Source organism: Chamaea fasciata, unplaced genomic scaffold, assembly GCF_029207755.1.
Source record: "Chamaea fasciata isolate MVZ Bird 193981 ecotype frontalis unplaced genomic scaffold, bChaFas1.0.hap1 SCAF_19, whole genome shotgun sequence".
Taxonomy (NCBI): domain Eukaryota; kingdom Metazoa; phylum Chordata; class Aves; order Passeriformes; family Sylviidae; genus Chamaea; species Chamaea fasciata.
This window is the reverse complement of record NW_027094104.1, coordinates 1,726,696-1,752,374: the sequence shown is the minus strand read 5'-3', so window position 1 is coordinate 1,752,374 and position 25,679 is coordinate 1,726,696. Positions and strand designations below refer to the sequence as shown.

General features: G+C 42.2%; 2 protein-coding genes across 2 annotated transcripts; one reads left to right on the top strand and one right to left on the bottom strand.

Moving 5' to 3' along the window:
- Positions 1–1,468: 1,468 nt before the first annotated feature.
- DGKE (diacylglycerol kinase epsilon) lies at positions 1,469–17,414 on the bottom strand. The gene is made up of 11 exons (XM_066200781.1): positions 16,577–17,414; positions 14,821–14,980; positions 14,216–14,335; positions 13,157–13,300; positions 11,252–11,409; positions 10,911–10,962; positions 10,657–10,770; positions 10,077–10,148; positions 9,424–9,551; positions 7,909–8,020; positions 1,469–7,605 (listed from the first exon to the last, which is right to left on the bottom strand). The coding sequence occupies exons 1-11, from the start codon at positions 17,020–17,022 to the stop codon at positions 7,447–7,449; spliced, it is 1,665 nt and encodes a 554-aa protein (XP_066056878.1). The 5' UTR covers positions 17,023–17,414; the 3' UTR covers positions 1,469–7,446.
- A 1,656-nt stretch (positions 17,415–19,070) lies between these two features.
- CUNH17orf67 (chromosome unknown C17orf67 homolog) lies at positions 19,071–24,604 on the top strand. Its single transcript, XM_066200653.1, has 4 exons — positions 19,071–19,278; positions 19,972–20,072; positions 22,950–23,089; positions 24,117–24,604. Exons 1-3 carry the CDS (start codon positions 19,224–19,226, stop codon positions 23,064–23,066), a joined length of 273 nt encoding a protein of 90 aa, XP_066056750.1. The 5' UTR covers positions 19,071–19,223; the 3' UTR covers positions 23,067–23,089; positions 24,117–24,604.
- Positions 24,605–25,679: the final 1,075 nt, after the last annotated feature.

The window sequence follows — 25,679 nt, the reverse complement described above, 5'->3', positions numbered from 1 at the left end:
GTTCCACACTCCGCGCCCGCGGTCACCAGGACCCTCCGGCCATCTGTTGCCTTGCGGTTACCAGCGCGTTCTCACATTGCCCACAGATGCACAGGCAGAGGCAGAGTCTGCCCGCAGCCACTCTGCAAGGAGGGATTTTCCTGAAGAGGAAAATCAATTTGTTAGAGGAGACACCCTGAAACCAGAGCTTTAGTCCTCAAGCGTCTGCTACTGGACTCCTTGAATCCCATTTCGACCTCCTTTACTGTTCATTCACAAAACTTTGTATTTTTACTGTTATTATATTTAAAAAAAAAAAAAAGAAAAAAAAAAGAAACGGAATTTCAGCCTTGACTTGCACTTCGCTCATGTCCTGTGTTCTTCCCCACACACACCTGTGCTGTGACTCCTTGCATAACTTTTGGCTAAAGTCTGGCTCAAGCTGGTACTATGCACGGCTCACTCCAAGTCGGTAACTTGATGGTTATCAACTTTTGTGCCAGTGATCCTGAAAGCTCTGTGAAACTATTGTCTTACCCATCCAAGAAAAAACCTGCTGAATATCTATGCTCTGACCCCATCCTGAATGGAAAACAACACACGAAGAGTCTTTAAAAGGTTTGACTGTGGCCTAATACAGGAGCTGAGAGGCCAGAGCCCTTCTCTCTTTTGTGCAAATGAGACCAGGGAACAGAGGAGAGGACTTGGGGAGGGGACTGACACTATGATAAAGTGGCCCCACAGGAGGATTTATTCACTTCCAAAAGCCCAAACGAACCCATCTGCTGCCATCAGGAGAAAGCATTGAGCCACTCGATCCCTGAATGTCTCCCAGCAGCAGCGTTTTCCCGTGCTAGGGGAAGCCCCGTGAGAGTTTTGCTGACTTGCTCTCAGCAGCTCCTCCCGCCCCATCTCCAGTTTCTACCGACACCAAAACATTTCCTGTTAAAACTCTTGAAGCTGCTCATCACAGGTAAGGCACTTGCTGGGCTCCTTCCCCTCTTCGAGTAAATAATGCGCAACATCAGAAGCCGTTTTAAGATCCCAAATCAGTGGCAACAGAGTTGAGAAGGAACAATGTGATCATTTCACGTTACAGTTGAAGCCTGGGAATTCAAACCATTTTAACCACACCGATTGAAGAGGCACACAGCTCCTCCCCGGGGTGGAGAAGAATGAAGCAGGAGCGGGCAAGCAGCTGCTGAGAGCTCTTTGCAGGTTACCAGCGTTAGTTTTACCTCCAAATGACATTACCACGCTGTCTAGAATTTCTCCCACTTACTGAGGTTTGAGATGCTCGGATTTTGCAGCAGGAATCCCGGGCAAAAGCACGGCCACAGAGTTCAACAAAACCCAACTTTGTTCTCAAAATGCCCAAACTCATTTGGCTGCAGCCCTCCCAGACGCCAGGCAGTCATCCTCATCCCGGGGCTGTTGCAGAGTTGAAGACGCGCATTTGTTTTTATGCACAGTGAGGAAAAGGGAAAACTGAGTTTAAATACTTTAATCCACACCCTTAAATCTACAGAGAAATACAGTACAAATAACAAGACAAACAGATGCATTAGGAAATTCAATAACAAAGCCAGTGCTGTGAAAAAAATCTGTATTTACAAATTTTTATGAAGAATGTGGAGCAGATGTTTCTCAATGGAGCCTTTTGGGAGTGTAAGTCACCGAGAGAGGCCACAGTCAAGCGAAGTTTTCAGTTTCCCTGTGTTAATGTGAAGTAATCACAGAACGGGGCAGGTCTGTGGCTCCACTGAAGCTGCAGCTTTTCAGGCAGACCCTGACCCAAATCACACATCGCGCCCATGTAACGACTGCACCAACCATCACAAGTTTTTTTTTTGAGACAAAAGCACACTCACTGTGCCTCTACAGCAAAGAAAACCAGACGTCTCAGCTTTTATAACCAAGACTTTTACAGGATTGCCTCCTTACCCTCCCATTTCAGCCTGCCTTCTCTTCAATGCCAAAGAAAAACCAGTTTGGGGTTTGAAAACCTGGCTTGATGCCAAGGAAAAATTTGCCAGTTTTGATTTAAACATTTATTTTGGAGGTTCAAGATCATGCTAACTGGTTCTTCCATGGCAAGTAAGATCTCACATACTGCAAGCCGTGGGGTTTGCTCTGGGGTTTTGCCCTCTGAGGGGCAGGAATGGTGCAGACGGTGTCTGCTTACGTTTGGGCACTAAATAGATCTCAAACTACACCATAGGGAAACAACTGATCTGCCCAGAGTCCACTGATCACTCCTTTCTTACTGCTCGGTGGGAAATAAAAAAATACTGAATCCCAAATGTCACCTTTCTCAATTGAAAACTGCCTAAAATGTTATAAATCTTATTTTGAACCTATTTCTTGCACTTTAGGCTCATATTTTCCTTGTTTAGAGCATACAGACAAACATTCAATCTAAATCCCAGGTAGCAGCATCACAGCGTGTGAAGCTAAAGAATAATTTTTTTTTTAAACTGTTAACATGCTGACATTTTCTTGTAAGTAGTTATTACTAAAGCTCTTAAAAGCAACATTTTTACAGTATTTTGATCACTACTTACTAAACAACTACTATACATATTGAAGTTACAAGCTACAAAAATAAAAATCCATTCTGTTTAACTACAAAAATCCTAGAAAGAGAAGATGGCTGGAGGTACTCAAAGGATTACAGCAGTTTGTAGCAGACAAAATGGCTTTTGAGGGATGTAAACCTTGAAGGTCCAGAATGCAACAGACTCACATAAAATATAAGTTCCTACATAATCTTAAAAAGAAAACTATTTTTATGCTGGAATCTACAAACAAGTTGCAAATTAAACAATGCAAAGAATAAATGACACACAGCAGTAGGGAGACACAGCACAGGACACAAGGCGGTATTAAAAAGTACAATTTTGAATACATTCATATTTTTGAAGAGTTAAGGGTCAGATCCTCAGCTAAGGTCAGCCTGCACAACATAACAAGGTTTAGTCAAGGCATGTGGCTTTATTCCAGCTTGAATATCTCCCTGAGATGCCCAAAGCCTGAACTGGGTATTCAGCACTCTTAGATAACAAAATCATGATCATGTAGTGCTTTAGAACTGTGGCCTCAACATTGCAGAAATAAAGAATGTGTAAATTCTCTCCATTTATTTAATTACTACAGGAAAAAGTGGTCTCTGCTCCCTCATCCTTATGTTCAAGCACTTCTCATTTCTCAGAAGAAACCAGCATTTTTAAGTGGTTGACATTCAACAGAATCAGTCACATCCTAGCATTTTTGAATCTGAAGACAGTCTAATTTAATTCCAACTGAAGAATTAATTTCTTGTTTTCCAAAAGGAAGAAAACTGCTAGTAGTCAGTATGAAATGCAGACCTAAAAAGGATTTTCAGTTAGAACGCATGTAGATTTTAGTGTCCTGTTCTTCCCCACAGACTAACTGGTTACAGTGCTGCTCTACCAAAAGCATTTGTTGCCAAGTAAAAATCAGTAACTAACACTGATGCCATTGTGCTGATCGCAGCTAAAGGTGCAGTGCTCTTTTATTTAACCAGTGAGACACAGTGACACACACTGTAAAAGCTTCAGTGCAATGTAGCATAGAAACCAGAAGGAACTGGCCAGACTGAAACCAAACCCTTTAGGGATCTGTTCTCAGAACCTGTGGAGAAAAGGGACGCCCCTTCCCGGCAGCCAGGAGAACAAAGATTGTACTGTCAACACAGGCCAGGGGAATCTTTGGAGTTCTGGTGGTGATGGTGACTGCGAAAGCCAACCAGGTGGGTCACTGGGCCAAGAGCAGCTCTGTGAGCCATTCCAAGTTTCTTGTCTGACAAAGCCTTTGACAAGAGTTCTGTGCAGAAAATCAAAGTACATTAAAATACCCAGCACATCCTCTCGGCGTGAGTAAACGAGTAGAGTGTGAGCCAGGCAAGGAGCTGACCCACAGAGAGGCTCTCCATGCAGATTTATGCTTTTTGTATTGCCTGTCACAGGACTGAGAACCTACAGTAAAGAAGGTTATCAGAATCTGACCAAACTTCAGGTAAGCTACTGGATGCAGCAATACAACTTAAAAATAAACTTTTTGAACTCACTTCTAAGTGCTTAACAATCAATGTTGTTGTTTACCCTGTACATTTTACACAAAGCTATAATATATGAAGACTGACAGAGAAGCAATTTGTTATTTGACTTTTTGAAATATTGTTTTCTCTATTTTTCCAATGTTTATGATTAACAGGACAAGGGAAAACTCTTCAGTGCAGGAAAGGAGCTCCAACTGCAGAGTCCCCTCTCCGAGACAGAGAATAATACCCTGTGGGGATTTCCAGGGTTCCAACCTACAAGGAGGAACTCCTTGGATGGAGCAGCTGTTTGAAACGGTGCTCTATGCACCTGCAACATTTAGAAAGCATGGAGCAGTTTACATTCCCAGAGCACACCACAGCACTGGGCAGCTACAGCTCTGTTACAAATTAGCCAAGTCCATTCCTACTGACAGACAATTTGGGAGCCCATTGCTGATGCCAAACTTGGGCTAAAACTGGAAACAGCTCCATCAAAGCAATTCAAAACAGGCTTTAACCTAATTTGCAACACATCAGACAGGAGGATACACTGAAATAAAAGAGCTGGAAACAGCAAGGCTCAGCACACATTCCAGGGCTGTGCTTTACAAGACCTCTTTTTGCCACAGGTATGACAGCTACAGAGTCACAATGGACACTTCAACCTTACAGAACGTCTTTTAAACCAGAAGTACAATTTCACAAGAGGCTTCCCCACAGCCACCACAGCCACATCTGCTGCCATCACTTACAGTCCATTGGTGAGACACAAACTTCTTCACCTCCAAAAACAAGGCCATTTATCAGGGGTTTTCCCAAACAAGCACCCAGTTAGATGCTATTTTCGCTTTGTTTCTCCAGCAGGAATGATGGGTTTGCCTTTCCCAGAAAACTTCACAGATGTTGGACTGGACTCCAGGCAAGCTGCAGTGAGAGGGAGCACAAACAGCCCCCACTGGGGCACAAGTGGAGAAGCTCATTCACCCCTCACCTGTGGTAACACAGGGAGACTTCCAGCCTTGGCACCAATTATTTCTTTTCTAGATGTCAGGAGTCAAAAGAGTGAAGTTTTTCAACAGTTAAAGGTTCTTGGGCTATAAACCAATTTGGATAATCATCTGATCAACTTCAGGGAAGTCTAAACTGCATTATGAATAATTTAGAGTAGCCAGTGGTATCATTTCAAGCACTGCTTTACAGAGCACATACCCTGCTTCTCCACAGATTCCTCATTTGTTTGTAAACAACAGTTACATAAGAACTACAGCACAGAACTTAAATACTTTTAGGATGCTGATGGTTACAAATTACTAAAAAAATAATAAGTTAACCAATAATATTTTTCAAGCTAATACAAATTGAAGCTCATAACTAAAAAAAAAAGGCAATGGATTCATCTAGCATAGTATACTTTGGGTATTTAAAACACTTTTTACATATATTTTACTATTATTCTTCATCTATATTTACATACAATAAAATAATTCAAGTGAGGTGTATAAGGCTAATGAATATGGAATTTACAAATGGCTTCTGCTTTACAGTTGCTTACACTCTAATCACATTTTCAGACTGCTAGAAATTCACTGAGAATCAGTAGTATTGAAGTTCTAGTACATCCACTTTCTACAAGGAATACCATCAAGTTAAAAATGCTTTCCAAAGAGGATTACAGTTGAAGGTTTTAAAAATACTGACTCTGCCAAGTTTCAATAAATTATTTTAAAATATAAATAGATCGTTCACTGTTAATGCAAACATCATTTTACAGGTTTTTGAAAAATGGTTTCATTTTAAAAAACCTAGAAACACAGCCTACTTTACCCAATGGTCTCATTTTCAGTCAGATTAAAGAAAAAAAGAAAAGTTAATATTGGGGGATCATGACAAAAGTAGCAACAGTCAAAGCTCAGACCAAAGCTCTCACCCTGATGATCTTGGCTTACACAGGATAAATTCTCTTCCTACTTGGAAGAGCACCTTCAGTAACTAAACTGAATTTACTCAGTGAGACATTTTAAACCTAAACTCAGTTCTCCCCTGCTGCAGGCTTAAAATTCTTACAACAAAAGGAACAGGAATAAGATCTTCTACTTTTGTTAACCATGAAGATGTTTTCACCTGAGAAGCTTTTAACCTGAGAAGCTTCAGATAGGCCAAGCTGACAGTCCCTGTGCACTGCTGTCAGTGTTCTGAACCTCCACTATCAGGAACAACCACTAATCTTTTTCCCCACTTTATATTCATAAGGGAAATGAGGGTGACCAACAAGGCGCCTTTGACCCCCTAAGAGCCAGTCAGAAAACAAATGCTTCCATGCCTTTTTTCCACTATCACGTTATACACATGAATGCCACCTCTGCAAACTCAGCGCTCAACCTCCCCACTTAAAATTGGATGTTAACTGACACACTTACTACTGATCCTTCTCAGGTAATTATGAGCCACTTTCTTTAACAAGTTTTTAAAAAATACCCCACATTTGCCAATCACCATTATTTCTTTAAAGACCTTTCCTCTAAACAGCTAAAAAAGATGCTCCTTTGTCCAAGTTTTCCTCCAAAAAGCCTGCCCAAGAACTATTATGTTTCTATTTACAAAAACTAGAATTAGCCTCTCACTGAACTGATGCAAAGTCAAGTCACAGGATCATTCAGTGCAAGTCATGGTACAATTATTTTGAGCTCTATGTTGGGGACTCAAGACCTCAGGGTACTCTTTGGCTTACAAAGCCACTGAAAAAGGTCATCTCCTAAATAACATTTCCAGAAACCTTTGGTCCAAAAGCAATTTTCTTGCTGAGTACCTTTCCCAGAGCTCCCAGATGCTCTACTCTCCCAGTGAAGCTTATTAGAAATGCACTGCACAAGCAGGTGCACAGAGTTACTGCTCTTGCTCCCAAGCAGAGATGGCAGCCAGGAGCAGGCTGCTGTCAGAACATCAACCCATATTCTGCTTGGTCTGGTTTTCTGCTCTGGAACTGTTCTGGGGCAGGTGAAGCAGGTCCAACCTCCAGCTGTATCCCCTTCCAAGGGTATGAAACATCTCTCTGAAACACTGTACTGTGTATGTGCAGAAGACCTGACTGCACAGCAAGGCAGGGTTGCAGCATCTGTCCCTTTTCAGCCAATAGAGGAACACACTCCAGCTGGAAAGGCTGGAGGGCATCCCCACCAACCTAAAAGCAAACCAGTTGTGGGCATTCAGCTGTGAAAGTTTCCATGAGTGCAAAAGCATGGCTTTTTTCTCAGCTCTAGTTCGTTCCCAAGTATGAACCTTAGTGCATAAACCTCAGTCTAGATCAGACATCGGTGTTTTAATGAGCTGAAGCTCCTCACTGCCACACATGAAATTCCACAAAATCTCCAGGTCTTGATCCACCTGCTCTGCTCCCTCCTGTGGTGTCACTCTGACAGGCTGGAGGCATCATCATCATCTGTCTGCTCCCCAGAGTGGTACAACATCAGAGCATGGGTCTTGTGAGTGATGGTGACAGTGCAGGGCCCCTGTGCCCAGGGCTCCCCATCCACCTGCATCGGCATCTTGGAGTTCTTCAGGATCAGCTGGTACCAAACACAACAACACAATCACAGCACTTCAAAGGGGCTCTGAAATCATCTTTTACAACTGCAATACACATTTCACAGCCTGGCCAGTGAGAAGCTGAGAGTGGCACTCAGGCCACCAACCACAGCAACAGAGGTCTGTGTATTATGACATAATTAATTTTTTAACAAGCAAGAGGAATATGCATCTCAACTGCAAACTGCAACTTCAGATCTGATTCACGCAGTTAAGTCCTTGAGATTCTGGATTGTGTACTAAAAAAAAAAATTCAGGAGAACAGGTCCCTAAGCAGCACTTACCCTCACTGTGTGTGCCTGCCCCAGGCGAACAGGATTTGCCAATTTCACCTGGATCTGAGCACAGTGGAAAGAACCATGAACACCAACAACTTCCAGAAGTCCATCATCATGTCTGTGAAATAAAAAAATGAGACTCCTTTCAGTGATGCTGATGAGCTCCAGCATACCTGCCCAAATATTATAGTTCTTTTATTGCCATTCCCAGAAAGAAGACAAATGTGCTACCGACACATTTATGTATTTGTGCTGGAGAACAAATCACACTGAAGAGCAAAGAATGCCATCGCACCCCACAGCTATGGAGCAACTTGTGGGAAATGGATTTGCAGAGAATTCTCAAAGCCTGACAGAAGGCTCACATAATGTGCATCTGTATGCAAACTTTGAGATGAGAAATGCTGACTTAGAAATGCCATGGAATAGGATGGACACTGTTGAGAAAGAAATGAAACTAGAAACAAGTTCCAAAGGATGGCCTTGCAAATAAGACTAGATACTTTGGAGAAATAGAATTATGAAAGGTGCACTGTAGTAGGAGCCACGAGGGGTAATTTTAGATGATTTGCTTTAAGGCATTAACAGCATTGTGTGGCAAAAGCTGATGGGCCAAGAAACGTTTATAATGTCTTGTAATTAGGGAATAGTTTGGCTTCGGATTGTGATGACATAAACTGTAACATCTATATTGTCTCACCCTTCACATGAGACAGAAAATGGAATCAAAGTTTTTAAAATGACTGAGTTGCCCCATCTCTGGGTCAGAAAAGGGCATAATCCAACAGCAATTCACCAGCCAGCACGCTGTTCTGGAAATCATGGATGTTTAACTTCCCAAGGCTCATTGTGCACACTTAAGGCCCACAGTGGATTTCTCTTTCATAAACTTGTAAAATTTTCTGTCTTTTTACTCAGATATTCATCCAAAGGAAAACCTTTTAATGGCTTAACTTTTTAGCTTTGGGTAAAGGACCTTGCCCAAGTATTTTTCATAGGTTCAGGAGCGTAAGTCTTGTAACAGAACTATGGGTAAATTTATATAGAGGACTTCTGAAGAAGGAAGTCACAACAGGGAATAATTAATGTTTGAAATTATTGTTCTCTTTGGTATTGCTCCCAATATGGGAGTCAAAATTTTTGACATGTTTTGTTTTTACTTTCCATTTTAACCTCTAATGAGATGTGGTATTTTAGATTCTGAAATGGATCTACTTTTTACTTTTTGTAGGCTCACTTTACAGTTGATAGCCATTCCAATGCTACTGCTGTCTGTCATGCCAGACATTTTGAGAAAGTCTTAAAACCCTCTTGATGTAGTAGGAGTAGGAGTAAAAGCAGGATGCCTTTACTCCAAGTCTCCAATTCAATGAAAATTAAACAAATATGAGACAGCCTGTCCCAAGGAACCCTTCTGACCTCCAGACAAGCCTGGCTAGATAAGCACAGTCTGCTGAGGGAATTCCTTACGCTGCAAGAACTGTTAAAGGAAAAAAACAAAGCAAAAAATGCCCTCTGTACCTTGCCAAAGGATAAGGTTCATCCCCCATTCCTTCCCAGAGCCTGCAGCCACCTCCCCAGTATCCAATATTCAGCACAATGATGCCTTCCAAATTGGGCAATTCAATCCTCTCACCATCCAACTCTAGCTTTAAAACACAAGCAGAAGTTAATTACTGTGGATCATATTCAGTACTTCAACAGAAATTATTCACTTCATGTATTTAATAGACCTCCACTTTAAGACAAATTGGCCCCGTTCCAAGAGAATGCGTTTCTTTCCATATTAAAAAAAAAAATCCTTCTGATTTCACAAGATATCCTGAGATGTAGTGAATTTCTATTAGTAGAGAAAAGAAAAAAAGAACTCTCACTCATGTAAGCCTCTGGTGCTATGGCAAATTCTAGCTGAATACCAGTGCATGCACTCACAGAACTGAGTCAAGGCCAGAAAAAATTTAGGAATTTTCAGTAAGCCCAAAGACATGAATTCCATGAAGTAAGCTGCAGACAGCAAAAGGAACACAAAAACACTCCAAGGCCATAGCCACCCTTGCACAAATATCATTAAGTGTAAATATTGTAAAGAGCAAAACTTCTCTCCTCTTCTTTCACAAGGTTAGGTTTTTATGCTCCACTGACTGTCCAGAGAATAAGCAAGTTAAAAAACTTACCTCAACCTTTTTGTTAAGATCTTTACATTCTTGTACTAAGCAGTCTTTGGTTCCATAAAAAAAATAAACAGCCTTCAGAAAAACAAACAAACAAAAAAACAACCCCAAACAAAACAGGGAGAAAAGAAAACATTGTTAGAAAAAGACAATACATAGAAAGACTATTTGAGATATTTATGTATAGTTATGGCTGTGCAAATCTTATCTAAAACACTCACACAATATACTTGCACATCCTTAAACTAAACCTTCCTCATGAGATGAGCTACAACTTGCATAAGCAACTAGATAGCCACTTGAAAAGGAAATAAGCACTTAACTCATAAAAGTTTCAAAGCAAATGAGAAATTCTGAGCTAAAACTGAGCAAACAGCAAATTCTGCAAGCAAGCAGAGACAAGGCAGAACACTCGTGAGTGGGCTGCAAACATGTCTTACCCATGGAATCCCCTCCCCAAGAAAAATTAATTCAAACTTTTAAAATGGCAGGAAGGAACTAGTGGTAAAGGAATGTGAACCTAAAAACAGCCTGAAGTCAAATCAACAACTCCAAGGAGGAAATGTCACTTTACCAAACACACCTTATTGATGATTCTGCTGGAAAACAGAGAGGGAGTTTTCTCACGATGGGCGTGGAAATTTAAAGCCATAAGAGCATCAGGTCCTACAGAGAAGTAGTTGTTCATTGTGAATACCTGTAAGACAGAACTTCCAATTATGCTTTAATAATCATTAGGGTTTAAAATTCAGAGCGCTTAATGGGAGCAACAACAACAAAAAAATTACAAACATACAGGTATTCCACAGAATTCATATTTATACTTGCAAACCATACCTTTGGTTTCCTCAAGTTGTAGTATCCTTTGTTTGTTACTTGAACCTTCCATCTGAAAAACAACAGTTGGCACTTAGCCTTGTGACAGACAGTCCTCAGTATAAAGCTGCAGTTAGGAATCTCATATCTATACTGGGATTAAGGCAGAATACTCATATTTAGTTAAATTATGAAAGAGTTAAGCCCTGTAGAACAACTAAAAGACTAAATTCAGACCTCAGTTATGTTGTAGTTCCTTCCAGCAATATTTGTGTTTATGTAAAGAAACTGCTGCAATGGATTATCAGTAGAGCTACAGCAGTGTCTGGTTCTACACATTTTATCTTTTCACTGTTCCTTACCTGTCTAGTTTGATTCCATCTGCCTCCATGACATTTCGTAAGATCTGCTCTACAGGGACTTCTCCAGCATAACCTGCACCCCAGCCCAGTGTATTAGACAGGTCATTCCCTGTTCCCAGAGGTAAAATTGCAACTTGTGGAATATATCGTTCTTGCCCCTAGGACACAAAACCACTGCATATTAGCTCCTGCTTCAGCACCCATTGTCTCCCTTCTATCCCCAAATGTTCAGATTAGACAAATTCACCTTCCCAGCAGCCTGTTACACAGAGCAGAGCCCTGGGGCTGGCAGAGCAGGTGGCACATTGAGCTACTTACCCAGGCGTAATGTAAAGGAAGGAAATGTTAAAGCATTGTGAGAAGGAAAAAGAACACAAACACAATATGCAATCTATGCATTAGGAATACTGAACAGAGTATTCCTTCCCAAGAATGATGCTTTAGATCTGGGAAGTGACATGAACACTGAGAGATGTAACACACAAGGCTGTGAACTGCAAGAAGACACCAAAATGCTCCTACAAGACTGAGGTGAGGTTAGGTCTAAACAACACACGCAGAGTACCACAGTGTTCAACACACACAGAAATACAGATACTCAGAGGAGCAAAGTCAGTGTCTCAGTTTCAGACTGTCACCCACAGATGGAGCAGGGGATAATCAGCTCTGCCAAGCACACAGTGACAGCAGCTGCTCACAACAGCCACCTTAGCAAAGGGCTTGGCTCTCCTCACCACAAAAGGGTGAACAACTATTTCAGCTGTACTATGGCCTTTGCAATTTAGCTGTGAAAAGCACTTGCAGTAAATTGGCACTTTGGTTACTGTTTCTTCCAGGAAGATTATCAGCCAGGTAACCTGTATTTGAGAGTCAAGATAAATGAAGGGAGCAAATAACCAACTACTGATAAGAAAAAGGTTTTGCTGATAAATCTCTACAATATTTTACCTAATACCAATGACTCAATTTGAACAGAACAAAGAAAAACCCAGACTTCATCAACTATATCAGCTGTGAGGGATAATATATCAAGTGCCCAGGACCACAAAACCATATACTCATATTCATTAACCTTTACAGTTACTTTATTTCTACTTTATCAGCACACAATTATTCTCAAAGAGTTTGCTGGATTATGCATGAAGTTGTAATAATGGCCTGCAGCTACAACATTTTATGAATTAACAAGAAAGCTGCAGGAAAAAACCCCCAAAACTTTGATATAAAAACTTTCTTCCTTTCAGCACAAGAGAAAATGTTTATTAGGTAAAGCACTAAAACCTTGTAATTATTTTCCATTCCTAATTTTCTCAGGAGTTCTTAGGAGTATTCCATAAACAAGAATATCTTAGATTTCAAATCAACAGTAAACACAGCTTATTTTTTTCTCCTCCTCCTTTGCAGCTAATAGGCAAGGCTGCAGACAGACAGACTCTTCAGAACATAAGACCAGGAGCAGAAGCAAATGACTGCACTCATTTATGCACTGGCAACATAACCAGTACAGCTGGCAAAATAATGAGGTTCTTATAAAAGATTGAGTGTGCAGGGAGAAGAGAGCAGTCAGAGCACACTAGCCAATATTAGCAATACCATTTATGACAACATAAATCTGTTCAGACAAAGAGGAAATAACAATGCAGAAAATATCCTGCAGCTCTTCCTGTTTTGCAGAAAAGAACTACTGTCAATATAATTTAAAATCTAAAGCATTCATATTTTTCCTGAACTAGGAATCATAAGATGCATTTCCCACACCCCTCCCGAAAATGAATAAGCAATTATGCAAATATTCCTCTGTAAGCCTGTTCAGGAAGATGAAGGCAATAAATATAGATAAGAAATGAGAAGCAGAACTTTGGCAGCTTCAAAACTGATTTCACCTTTCAATTTAAACCACAATACCTTTATCTTCATTTCATCAATTGCATCCAGGACCCAGCCCACTGTGCCATCCCCACCACAGACCAGAACCCTGACAGCGTTGCAAGGCAGCCAAGTGCAGAGCTGGAGAGCTTTAGCAGGTGCAATTTTGCTGAGATCAAAAACCTAGAAAAAAGGAAAATAAGGAATTCTGTAAGTTCACAGAACATGACTCAGGATTTGCCTCACAGATAGACAACTTCAACAAGCTAACTCTAATGCAAAACAACGATTCTCCATTTGCAGAATTACATTAGCAAATGAGACGTCTTGACTTTCCTGAGCAAGATTTGTTTTCCAAATGCACAACAGAGCTCCAGCTGCCTCCCTAGGATTAAATGGCATTGATAAACTGAGCTGACAGAGCCCTAGGAAAAATCTGTGTCTAGAAGCATGATGACGACTTCTGTAAAGATGAAAGACTCCAGATAAAAGTAGTTTTAAAATACTCAGGTTTTTTTCTTTTAAGCCTTATTGGAATGCATTTAAAACAAACACACAGTGATTTCTCTCAGGTTGTATTTTACAGCTGGGCTTTGAACTCCAAAGAAAGAGTATTAAGGTGCAGCCAGGAAATCCAAGGGACAACTGCCTGCCTTACGTCAACATCCTGAGCCATCCCAGTGGATTTTAAGGGGAAAGCAGCAACACGAAGTGAAACTGTCAAGTCTGACATTTCCACAAACAAAGTGAGGACTTAAACAAACACAGGTTTCCTATAAAGGAGATTTAAATGGTTCATTTCCTAAAAGTGTACACTGTTTCAAAAGCCAGATACTTCTTATTAACTGAATTACTGCACGTATTACTGTAAGCAAAAAAACTGGACTGGTATTAGAATCCTAACAAACTAAGGGCTGGGAGAAGCCTCTGCACTCTTTGTTTTCCTCTGTGAAGCTGCTACTTTCTGAAAGAACAAACTGCATGAATTTGTTTCCTTTACTGATCTTCCACAAGATCCTACTGCCACTGTGTAAGCCAAGCGATATCTATTCTAATCTAAACCTTGGTTTTGTTACGGTGGCTTTGCACTGTAAATACCTGAACGGGGTTCAGCAACATTTTAAATTCTCCAAGTAAAATTTCACCCATGTTGTTTCCACTGCGGGTATTAGCCAGCACCATTACTGGCATCCAGTGTTTCCTGCAGTAAGGGACCACCTGCAAAAGGTAAAAAACAGACAGTCACACAAAAACTGCATGTCTGAAAATGTTTACAGCCTTGCTCCAAACCCCATCCCCTGCAAGTGCTGAAATGAGGATGTTAGCAGTTAGTCTGAAGTAGCCAAAACACAAATATTTCTGGCACACCAAGGCTGAAGATTCTGCAGTGCCCAGGACAACGAGTACTACAATGTTATGAACACAGTAACAAAACATTCAAAGACTCAAAGACAAATCTCAGTATTTTGGAATAAAAAATCCACATCTGCTTATGCTTCAACAACCATGTGAGTAAAATGACAAACACATCTGAATTAACACAGCAGGTACTTAATATATCTTGGAACATTTACCTGACAGTTGCTAATGTGACAAAGTGTTGAATTCAAATTTCAAGGTCTGTCTGTGGGTTTATTTGGTTGGTTTATTGGTATATTGTAAGCCCAAGAAGCAGCAGGTAAAAGACCAGTAAAGAGCATTACCTTTTCATAACTGGTTCTTTTCTCCTTACGCATCTGGTTGATCGCAGACAAATAGTAGGGTGGAATAATTAAGTCTTTGAATTCTCCAAATGTACAATCCTCAGTCCTCACAGAGTCCACCATGCATTCGTCATGCACAGTGTACTGACACCACACACATCTAGAAGAAAGACCAAAAAAACATGAAAACGATCTTCACAAGGGCACGTTGATTTTGCTCATTTATTTTAGACTTTTGCCAAAATATGTGTGCTTACATGCACTATTATAAGTAATATTTTAAACACATCACAGGGAAAAATATGCATTCCCTGGAAGCCTACGTATTGGCTGTAGAAAATTACATAAATTGGTCATATGCTTGCAGGTCTAGGAAAGTATTTGAACTCTACTGGGAAAAAAAATACAACAGTTTTAAATTAATTCAGTTATTTTTACTTTAAAAAAATAGGTGTTATAAATACGCTCCTGTTTGCAATCTTAACAGTTACACTGAAAGCCTGAAAAAGAACCTGAACTCCTGTCCACCCTTAAAGAGCACAGAAAAAACACTGGAGCCCAATTCAATAAATGCTACTAATAATGAATTAATGCATTCCTTGAGATTGATGCTACCCCTTTAAGCCTGAAACCTAAAAGGTTACACAGAACTGTACAAGGCTGATGCAATTTAGTTATGCAAAACTGCTTTGCTTTATGACCTATTCTAAAAGCTGTCCTGAAAAACAGACTAGAACAAGAGGAAATACTGCAATATCCACTTCCAGCCTCTGCAGAATGTTAATCCTCATTTGCTACATCCAAAGCTTTGATTTAAGCAGCTGGTAAAGCTATTTTTGGAGTCCTCCTGACTAATCCAACACACAGCTAGAGTAGCAATGACACTTGCCCTGTCCTGTGACTCCCCTTTCCTCTTCTTCCTTCCTTTCTCCTTTGCCTCCAAATTCCTGCCCTTCCCTCCTCTCCTACACACACTCTCAAGGTTTGTTTCTGATTATGTGCTCCTTTACTCTGTAATTCTGCTCACTGACCAAGCAGTTTGACAGTACCAAATAGAAGCAAAGCAAAAGCTGGCAGAATCTAGGCTGGAAAGATGACATCCTCTGAGCAGGCTGAAGTAACACACCTGTCACTGCATTTTGGCACTGACAACTTTGCGAGCAACCTTACTAATGACAGTGCACGTCCATTTAATGGTTCATCGTCTTTGTAAAACACTCTTATCACAATCCTTAACAACATATTTCGGTAGCTTACAAAACTTCTCTTTAGCTTTTTTGAGCTTAAAAATGCACTTAAAACCTCTACAGGACATTGTTCTATTTACATTGAGCAGATGCCAATTTTGAGATGTACACTTTGGTTCTCTGAACCGTGAGCTGTGCCAGTCAGATAGCTCAGGCTACCCACCGTACAACTGACGAATTTATTAGAAACTTCTTAATGTCATCCCCTAAAACACAAACTCCCTTGGACACCGAGAGTCACTGGTATGTAATTACACAGCCTGTACATCATGCCGGAGTAATGCAATTAAGAGAACGAGTGGACGTGAGACGCAACGCCACACTCAATCTGTGACTCACAAGCATCCATTTTCATTTTAGGTTCTTTGAAGTTGTTTTTGCTTTTTTAAACAGTATCTTATCTGACTACCGCAGGACCTTCTCTGGGCTGTGGCCTCCCAACAACCCCGCGGAACACCACTGACACGGCCCCGTACGTGCTCCCACACAGTCAGACCGCCCTGCAGTACCTGTAGTCGCAGAGCTTGGGCTGCGTGCCGCACTGCTGTTTGCACACCACGCAGCAGCTGCAGAGAGGGACATTGCCCCTGATCCAGTGGTGCGGCACGGAGCTGGGGGCTCCCGCGGGGCCCCTCATCATGATCTCCTTGCAGAGGAAGCGCTGGTCCGCCTTCTTCAGGCAGCGCTCGCTGACGCGCAGCCCGCAGCAGCTGCAGAAGGCGCCGCGGAGGATGTGCTGGGCGCACACGCAGCAGTACGAGGGCTGCCCGAAGAGGTCCGTGTAGTGCCAGTCGTGTTTGCTCTTGCGGAAGATGTCCCGGATCAGCAGCTGCCGCCGGGACCGCTGGAAGCTGCACCACGCCGTGATGAGCACGGGCAGGAGCACGGAGCACAGGGTCCACACGGCCAGGCGCCAGTCGGTCACGGCCCGGGCGGCATCGCCCGCGCCCTCCATCCCCGCGCCTCCCCGGCCTAGCCCCTGGCACCTCTCGGGCAGGCGGCGGGGCGAGCCCCGGAACGGCCCCTTCGCTCAGGGAGCCAAGGCGCAGCTTCACGCACCATCTTCTAATCCCTCCTCAGGGCTCGGCACCGACCCGCGCCGCATCGGGCCGACGGCGGGGCTCCGGCCGGGGCTCCGGCCGGGGCTCCTTCCCCTTCCCCCCCCGGGCCTTGCGCAGCGCCGGTCGCCCCCGCGCTCCTCCCGCCCGCTGCCCCGTGCGCCGGGAGGGCGCGGCCCCGGCTGCCCCTCGCCGCAGCCCCGGGCCCCTCCGCGGGGCACGCGGGGCGGAGCGGACGGAGCTCCGGCCCTCGGCCCGCCCGGGAGCTGCCGGCGGAGCCGGGGCCGGGGCGCACGGCGGGCTCCGAGCGGCGCCGCGGGATGCGCGGGGCGGCGGAAGCGGAAGCGGCGCGCGGCCGTTGCCGGGACACGGGCGCCGCCCGCCCCCGTCTGTCGCGACAGCGGGGATGTCGCCAGCGGCGCTCGGCGGCCACGACAGTGCCTGGCGGAGCGGCTCCGCTCCAGCTCCGGCTCCGGCTCCAGCTCCAGCTCCAGCTCCAGCTCCAGCTCCAGCTCCAGCTCCAACTCCAACTCCGGCTCCGGCTCCGGCTCCGGCTCCGCCGGGCCCAGACCCGAGGCGAAGGCCGTGCTGGCTTGGGGCCGAGTGACCGCCGTGTTTGTGCCTTTATTGCCCAACCATAAATATTTCCCCCCATAATTTCGTGGTGCCCTAGAATCATGGAGTCATCAAAGTTGGAAGAGGCCTTTGAGATCACCCGGGCTCCACTGTCACCGCGAAACCCCAGCACCCAGCGCCAGCGCCACGGCCCCTGGAGCAGCTCCGGGGATGGTGACTCCACCACCTCCCTGGGCAGCCCTTTCCTAAGCCTGACCACACCAAACAGTGAAAATATTTTATCTCAATCTCCCCTGTCTCAGCTTGAGGCCACGTCCCCGGGTCCTCTGTGGGCGCAGCAGAAGAGCCCAGTCCCCACCTCGCTATAACACTGCTGGCTGTAGGGAGCAGTGAGTTCCCCCCACTCCTGCCTTTCTGCCTCTGTTTGTTCACCCCGTGGTTGTGCTTTATTGCCCAACCATAAACGCCTTCCCCTCGTATTTTTGTTCTGTCATTACGTGTTCGACTGTTTCCCCTGGAGCAGTTCTAAAAAGAGTGGCTGCCATTAGAACCTCCAGGTGTTTGCACTTTCACAAGAGTACAGTGAGCAATGATGTAAATCCATACAGCATATACAAAACTGATTGGATTCTAGGGTCTTGGTGTCTTAAAAAAACACTGGAAAACGCACATACTGCACAGCTGGGCAACACTCAGGTTTCCCAGGAAATTCCTCACTTCCCTCACGTAAGATGCAATGATGAACCCCGACTGTCTATTTTACAGGTTGTAGTCGAAGGGATGCATTTCATGCCCTACAAATTGGTGATGCTGGTACCCTGTGGGCAGCACAGCACTACCCAGAAGAGCTCTGGACATTGCTCAAGGCCAAAGCTACCTGTTTGCAGCGACATTTGCTAACCTCCATCCTTACTTAACACTATGCTTAAAATGCTTTGTAATCCTGTTCTCTACCATCTTGTCCTGAGAGGAGGAGAATCATGTGCGGTTTTGTTTGTATGGTTCTGTTAATTTGGTAGAAGACTCTGCTGTGTTTCTCAGCAGTCATAATTTGGCTTTGCTAGAGTTAAACCCCGTAAGTACTTCTCTGCTGGAGCAAAGTTAGACACAGTCTGTGACAAAGGGGCCCCTCTGCAGCTGCCTCTGAGATTAACAGTACTGGGCAGTTGTTTCTTTTAAAAAACAATAGTTTACCTTGGGCACCAAAAGCCTTTCCTTGCCATGCTAAATATAAGGGGCTAGGCTTTATTTTCACAAGTTTAAAATACCCAGTGTACCTCTGAAGCCTGAGGTGGAAAGAAAGGCCTTCTATTTTCTTTCCCTCAGGAAAAGAGTTATGCAGGGAATGTGTGAGCAGATAATAGACTAATTCAAACCTTCAGACCAGATGTCTTCAGAATCATACTATCACTGAAATAAAAGCAAACACAAACATTTGTGACTGACGTAGCTCCTTCAAATAGGCGAATGCCTCAGTCAGGGTTTCTCATTTTGGAACAGACAGAGAGAAAGCAGAATCAAAATGAAGAAGTTGCTTTTGTTTGTCTCCTTTTTGGTCCTGCTGATCACTGTTACAGGTAGGAGTTTATATCAACAAACCTGCATATGTGTGTAGAGCTGCAGAACATATAAATTGTATTAGTTTGTCAACTTTCTATTTTAGTATTCATTATTTGTATATTTTCATTTTTTAAGTTTTAACACTCAACTATTTTTATATTGCAGGCTTTCCATGATTTGATTTTTAACAATCATGATGTTGTATTTGATATTTAACTCTCTGCATTACCACAGTGTAGTCACTTGTTTTAACCTCCAAAATTTTAGTTTTACTTGTTTATTATTTAATATTATTTTACCAAGGTCTTGCAAGTGGAATGTTCAATGCAATCTCTTCTTTGCAATGTATCTAACCCATTACTGGAAAAAAAAATCCTATAAAGCAACACAGAAAAGAACTAAGAGTTGGAAGAGCAAGTAATGCCAGTGGTTTGATGGTGCTGTTATATTTGCTCATTTTATAGTAACATGAATATGTGGGCATTGCTTGATACTAGTAGAACAAGAGAAAACACAAGTATAAACATGGTTTAAAATTCCACTTCTGTCTCTTGGAATGCAATATCCCCTGGGAAGGGGCAGTAATGAAAGAACACTTTGTGTATGGAAAAAAAAAAAATCAGGTTTGGAGACATTTCATTTCACAAGTGATTGATAAAATACTAACTTTTTGATAATTTCAGAACTAATTGCTGCTCTTCTCTCTTTAGACACTTCACCAATTTTGTCTGAAAAAGATGCCAAACAGATGCTGAGGACTCGTCGTGAAGACAGACCAAGAAAAGCTGGTTTCCCTGATGAACCAATGAGGGTGACTTATGACATTTACTATTACATTACATTAACTACAAAACCCAACACCAAACCCCCCCAAAACATTTGTGCTTAGTATAAAATTTCTATTGCTTCCAGGCAGTACGTTATGGATATCACCCTTTAAAGCAGCTGAGTTCTTCCATGAAATATTAAAAAAAACCCCTTTAAATTCTTTCAATTACAGGTAAAAGCTTTCTGTAAGTGCTGAGTATTGCTCAGGAAATGTTCACTTGCAGAATGAAGAGATTCTTTATCATGGCTCAAAAATACCGATCAAATTATTGAGAAGAAAGTGTCATTTCATTTCATCAACTTGTTCCTGAAAAACTAAGTAACAGAAAATGTCTTCTGCTTACATTTTGAACTGCAGGCAGAGAGGAGATGGAGGTGTCAGCAGTCAGTGTGGAGACTGAGATAGTTCTCAACTAGCTTTAAAAATCACTTACTTTCATTGACTTATTTATGGATGCTACAGATAGGATGGTTTTTTATGATATTGTAAGAGTTTTTAGTTGCTGGCTTGATGCAACAGCTTTGGACTTGCATGCAATATCTACATTTCTTTCTTTCTAAACCCTATTTCAACAAAAGAAAAAGTAAAAGAATTAAAGAGCCTTCTGTTTTCTGTACTTTGACAAGACCTTACACATAATCCTGCACTTCTCAAGGGTACTTAAGATATTTTAAAACTACTGCCTATTTCTTTCCAAAGTAAATAAACTGAGCTAAAATTACATGGTTCTGAAGAGGCAAAGCCCAGAGAAGCCAGGAGCACACAAGGGATTGTGTGTGTGACAAGCACAGGGGGTCAGTTTAGCAAGGTGCTGAACACTTCTGGACTCCATAGGACAAGAAGAGCACTACACGCCTTGCAGGATTGTAGAAAGAGCTCCTGGTTTCCCCTTTCCAGTGAGTAATGTACACCAGCCAAAAAGAATCCACCTGCCCAACACTGGGTGAACACACTGTTTGTCAAAGGGGGCACCACGACAAACCAAAGCTGTCACAAGGATTTTGCTCCGTGCTTGTTGACAAACTTGTACACTCAAAACTGCACAACACAGCCAAAAACCAGAAAGCTGCACTGCTGCCCACAACACTTAGGACTGGGTTGGTTTCTAAGTTGTTAAATGAGCCTTGTAGTTTTTGCAAATTAGCGGGAATACAGCTCCCATCTCTGCACATGATTAAGGCTATGTGGTAAATGCAACAAATATTGAATACAGAATAAATGAAGCAGCAGAACAGCTGGATTGAGGTAATTGCTGTATGGCAAGAAGCTACATGCATGCATGCTGTGTTTAGTCTATGGCTTAGTTTTTGGTGGTCCTTGAGGAGCAGGGAGTTGGACTTGGTGATCCTTATGAATTCTATGACTGTGTGGGGAGAGGAGGGATTCAGGGCTAAAGAAATGTTGGATTTCTGACTCTGCTGCTCTGTCCATGCCACTTTCTGTCCTACCACAATTAGGAGCCAACACTTTTTGAGAAATTCCAACCTTCTTTTATTTATTTTCTTTTATTTTTTATGTAGAAAGCAAAGCTGAACCTCTGTAAGAAAATCCAAACATAAGAATATTTATTTTGCTCCCTAAATGTCAAGGTTTTCAGTAGAAAAGGAAACATCATCTGATAAAAAAAAACAACCCTTATTGCCCTGTAGAACGTGGAGATTTTCCACGTGAATGAAGGTGCATGGCTGCTGCATCCCTGTGCACAGCTTGTGCACATGGACTCAAGGAGAAAAACTGATTTTGTATGGATGCTTTGTAGCAGAATGAAGCGAATGCTGGGATGAACCCACCTCTCTTCATCTGTTTTAAGCAAAAGCTGTTTGTACTGGGCCAGATCATGCTGAGCTGGGGAATGTAATTTGCAATTCTTCGTGACACTCTTTGACTTCCACAGGGCTGCTTGAGTCAAAAATCTGGTCAGTTACAGACAGAAAGATCAGCCCCCTTTGATTATTAAAAAAATGAAATTTATGTTATTAGCATGTTTTAAACTTTGACTGAGATCCTGCTTTTGATAATGTGGCATCTTCTCAGTCACACAGTTCTGTTCCCTGCCAGTTCCCAAGGCAGTCTCTCCCCAGAGACCAGAGCCAAGTCTCCCAGTGCTGTGAGGAGAGAAAGCCCAGTGCAAGGCAGGATCCTGATGCTGGAATACTTGGCCAGTGCAAAGGGTTTAGGCTACAGCCTCCATTCCAACAGTGCCCACTGTGCAAAGCAATGGGGGATTATTCTGAATAAATGGATCTGGTGTTCACAAAGCTTATGAGCCCACTGGGACTGGGACATTTTAAGAGTAAATTTTGTCCCTGATGGAGGTCAAGTTTTTGGTACACAGCCCACTTTAATTTGATGAATTTGTTGCTGAGACCAAAACCTCTCTCTATAAATTGGTGTGGGAAATTCACATTATTTTATTTATCACCAGTCAGCACAGATGTGTGCTACCGACTAGAACCCTTCAGTCCTGCCACATGATCCTGCAAGGGGTTAATGTTCTTTAAGCAGCAGGAATCAGTTTTCAAAAGGGGCTATAACAGACCTATTTGTGAGAATCCTTTGTACCCTCGGCCCAAAAAAGGCTTCTGTGTTGATATGCAAATAGGAAATGTGTATACAGAATTCCTGATTTATGAATATTGTTGTATAATTCTTGTTCAACACCTTTACTGATCTGGAGATTATGTCATTCATTAAATATTGCTAGGCTGGGGCAAGCAACACCATTTCACTATATTTGATTATTTTAAGGGATAAATTAATGGCTCTTACATCAGCTGTAAAATTATCCTGGGTCCCTGGCCTGACATTAGAATTGAGTGATTACACAATTAAATTACTTTGGTTTTTTTCTTTAAACAGGAGTATATGCTTTACCTCCAGCGCTTGGAGCAGAGATCAGAAGAACAATTCCTTGAACACTGGTTGAATCCTCATTGCCTCCCACACTGCAACAGGGATCTGGTGCATCCAATCTGATGGGTTTGCCTACCCTGTAACTGGTATAAATACATATATACATTTCTTCTACAGTGCATTTTTTTTTTCTCCATAATGAAAGGCAGAGACACACACTGGGAGAGAAGGGAATAACCAAAGTCTGGGGGAAACATCTTGTGCTGAAAGGTGTCAGGCAGCTGAGCAGGGGCAGGGAACAGAAGAGTCCCAGGCATCAACTCTGTCACCCTGTTCTGTTCACTTTAATAAAACTGGTAATGCATTTCTCTGCTACGTGGGCGTAAGCAGGTGACTGCAGAACATTCTTATTAATGTGGCTTCAGATCACTCCTGTTTCCCTCCTGTTTGCTTGTTTTCTTTTTCCAGCTCTTCTGTTTAAGTCTTGTACTTGTTCACTTACCTCTCAGTGGGACTGGGGCAGGATTAAACTCAGTTAAGGATTAAATTCATCCTGGAGACATTCAGGATGCAGTCTGACCTGCAAGGAGTTTTTTTAAACAGACCTGAAATTTGTCAACTGAGATAAGTTTGAATCATCACCATAATGTGAAGCTATATCACTCCCAGTCAACTCCTTAATATAAAAGTTGCAGATTTAGCTTTGTATTTCCAAAAGCTTTTAAGCAGCAAAAGGCAGAGATGGTATCTGTCATGGCTGTTCTGTTTCAAAAGATAGAAAGCTCATCTGCTTAAAATTCTTTCATCTATCTGTACATCTCTGAATACCTTTGAAAACTGGGACATTGTAGCAGATTTCAATGGGGCGCTATTAATCCCCAATAAGCCAAAGGTCTGGAACTCATTTGAAAACAAAAACATAACATTCCCAAACTTCAGCCTTAGGAGGTAAGTTGGCAATTTTCAAAAAAAATCTTCCAGCTGAGACACAGTTGAAGGCTGGCTCACTTAGCCACAGGATTTCTTCCCAACAGCTGCTCCCAGGCCACTGTGAAGAATTAATGTTAGAAAAGTGTTTAAATTATTTGAAGTCCTTAAGATGTTATTAGCATGGCCAATGTCAGCATGGATTTTGATATTCTGGGGTTTTTTTCTTTTTTTCTTTTCCTGCAGATATCCACATGGATTTATACATGATTGTGCTAAGGAGGACAAGATTATTCCTGCATTGGCTATGTGCTCATTGTAGAGCAGAACCTCTCTGTAGTATAGTGCAATCCTCATGGTACAGCAGAACTTCCAGCTCTAAGTGGCTTGATGAATTATAGACCACTGTGTATTTTCTACCAGCAATGATTGCATGCATGAATAACCAAATTGAGGGTTTCCACAGTTTCTGAGGTATGGGCAACTGATTAGTCCTAAGAATCCTTTTAAGGGCACAGGTTTAGACTGTCTGAAGCAAAAGGAACTTGGAGGGGAGGTCAATAGAAAATTGCAGAATACCAACACGAAGAGAAGGCCAGCTTTCTTGGCTTTGGAGGAACCCTTAATTACAGTTTTCTAGGTTAAATAACAATACTGCATGAAGACACAACATTTATGTAACACTATGTCTTACTGCCTGATGAGTATTTCATGTATTGTTTCATAATAAAAAGCTTGACTCAATTCCATTTGCAGATGATTTTGTTCCCTTAATCTCCCATATAATATTCTGATGAAACCCACTGGAAGTGAGGCTCAGTTTTGTGAAGTACTAAGGAAACATCAGAGGACTTTCTGGGACCAGCAGCTGGGAAGCACTGTGGTGCAGACTAGTAATTGTGTTGTTTCTCTGCACAATTATCCCTTTCCCTTGTAATTCTTCCAGGAGGGGCAAATGAATCCAGCCAGTCTTTTCCTGCCTGTGCGCCTTTATAACTTATACCTTGGGAAAGAATATCATGTACAGACAGATGGGAAATATATGATACCTGCAAAACAACAGAAAAAATTGCTTGATGGCTCTAAAATGACTGCTGTGATCTGTAATGGCAACAGAATTAGTTGTGAATGGAGCAAAGTAACTTTCAGAGCTCCTCACTGCAGTCATACTTGAAGCCTGAGGACTGGGAGCAAAATAAACCACAATTTTATGAATATCTATAAGGTAATTAGTGCTACAGAGCTTTCGATAGGCTGGAAGAGATCAACAGTTTTACTGGTATACTTTCCTTCCAGTAAAACAGCTCTCCTAGATGATTCCAAGGAAATAATTTAAATCCCAAAGCTTCAAAGGCTTGCTTTCCCCTAGTGCCAAGATAAATCCTAGATTAAATCTGGGAGTGTGAAAAAGTATAATCAGGCTGCTATTGTGTGCTTCATTCATAACTCTCTCAAAACAGAGATCTAAATTTGCACATCTCTTTGAGTTAAAGTCATTAGGTGAAATCCTGCCTCTGTTTTTATTTGCGCAGTGAAAAATTCATTTGATGACAATTATGTCAACTTTCATCCTGGGAAAGTCAATTTTCAAGTACTTCTTTGAAACAAAAGAACTCCCACCTAGTTATACTCAGTCATTTTTAAGGTAAGTGGGAAGGTTAAGTAGAAGGTTCTGCTCAGTTCTTCTCAGTAACACTGAGCTAATCTTAGGGCAAATGTGGAATAGAGATTGTTCATCGCCTTCAAGTTTGCTTTTCCACATGAGGGCCGAGGTATCTCCAACAAAAAGTTAAGTATTATTAAGTCTAA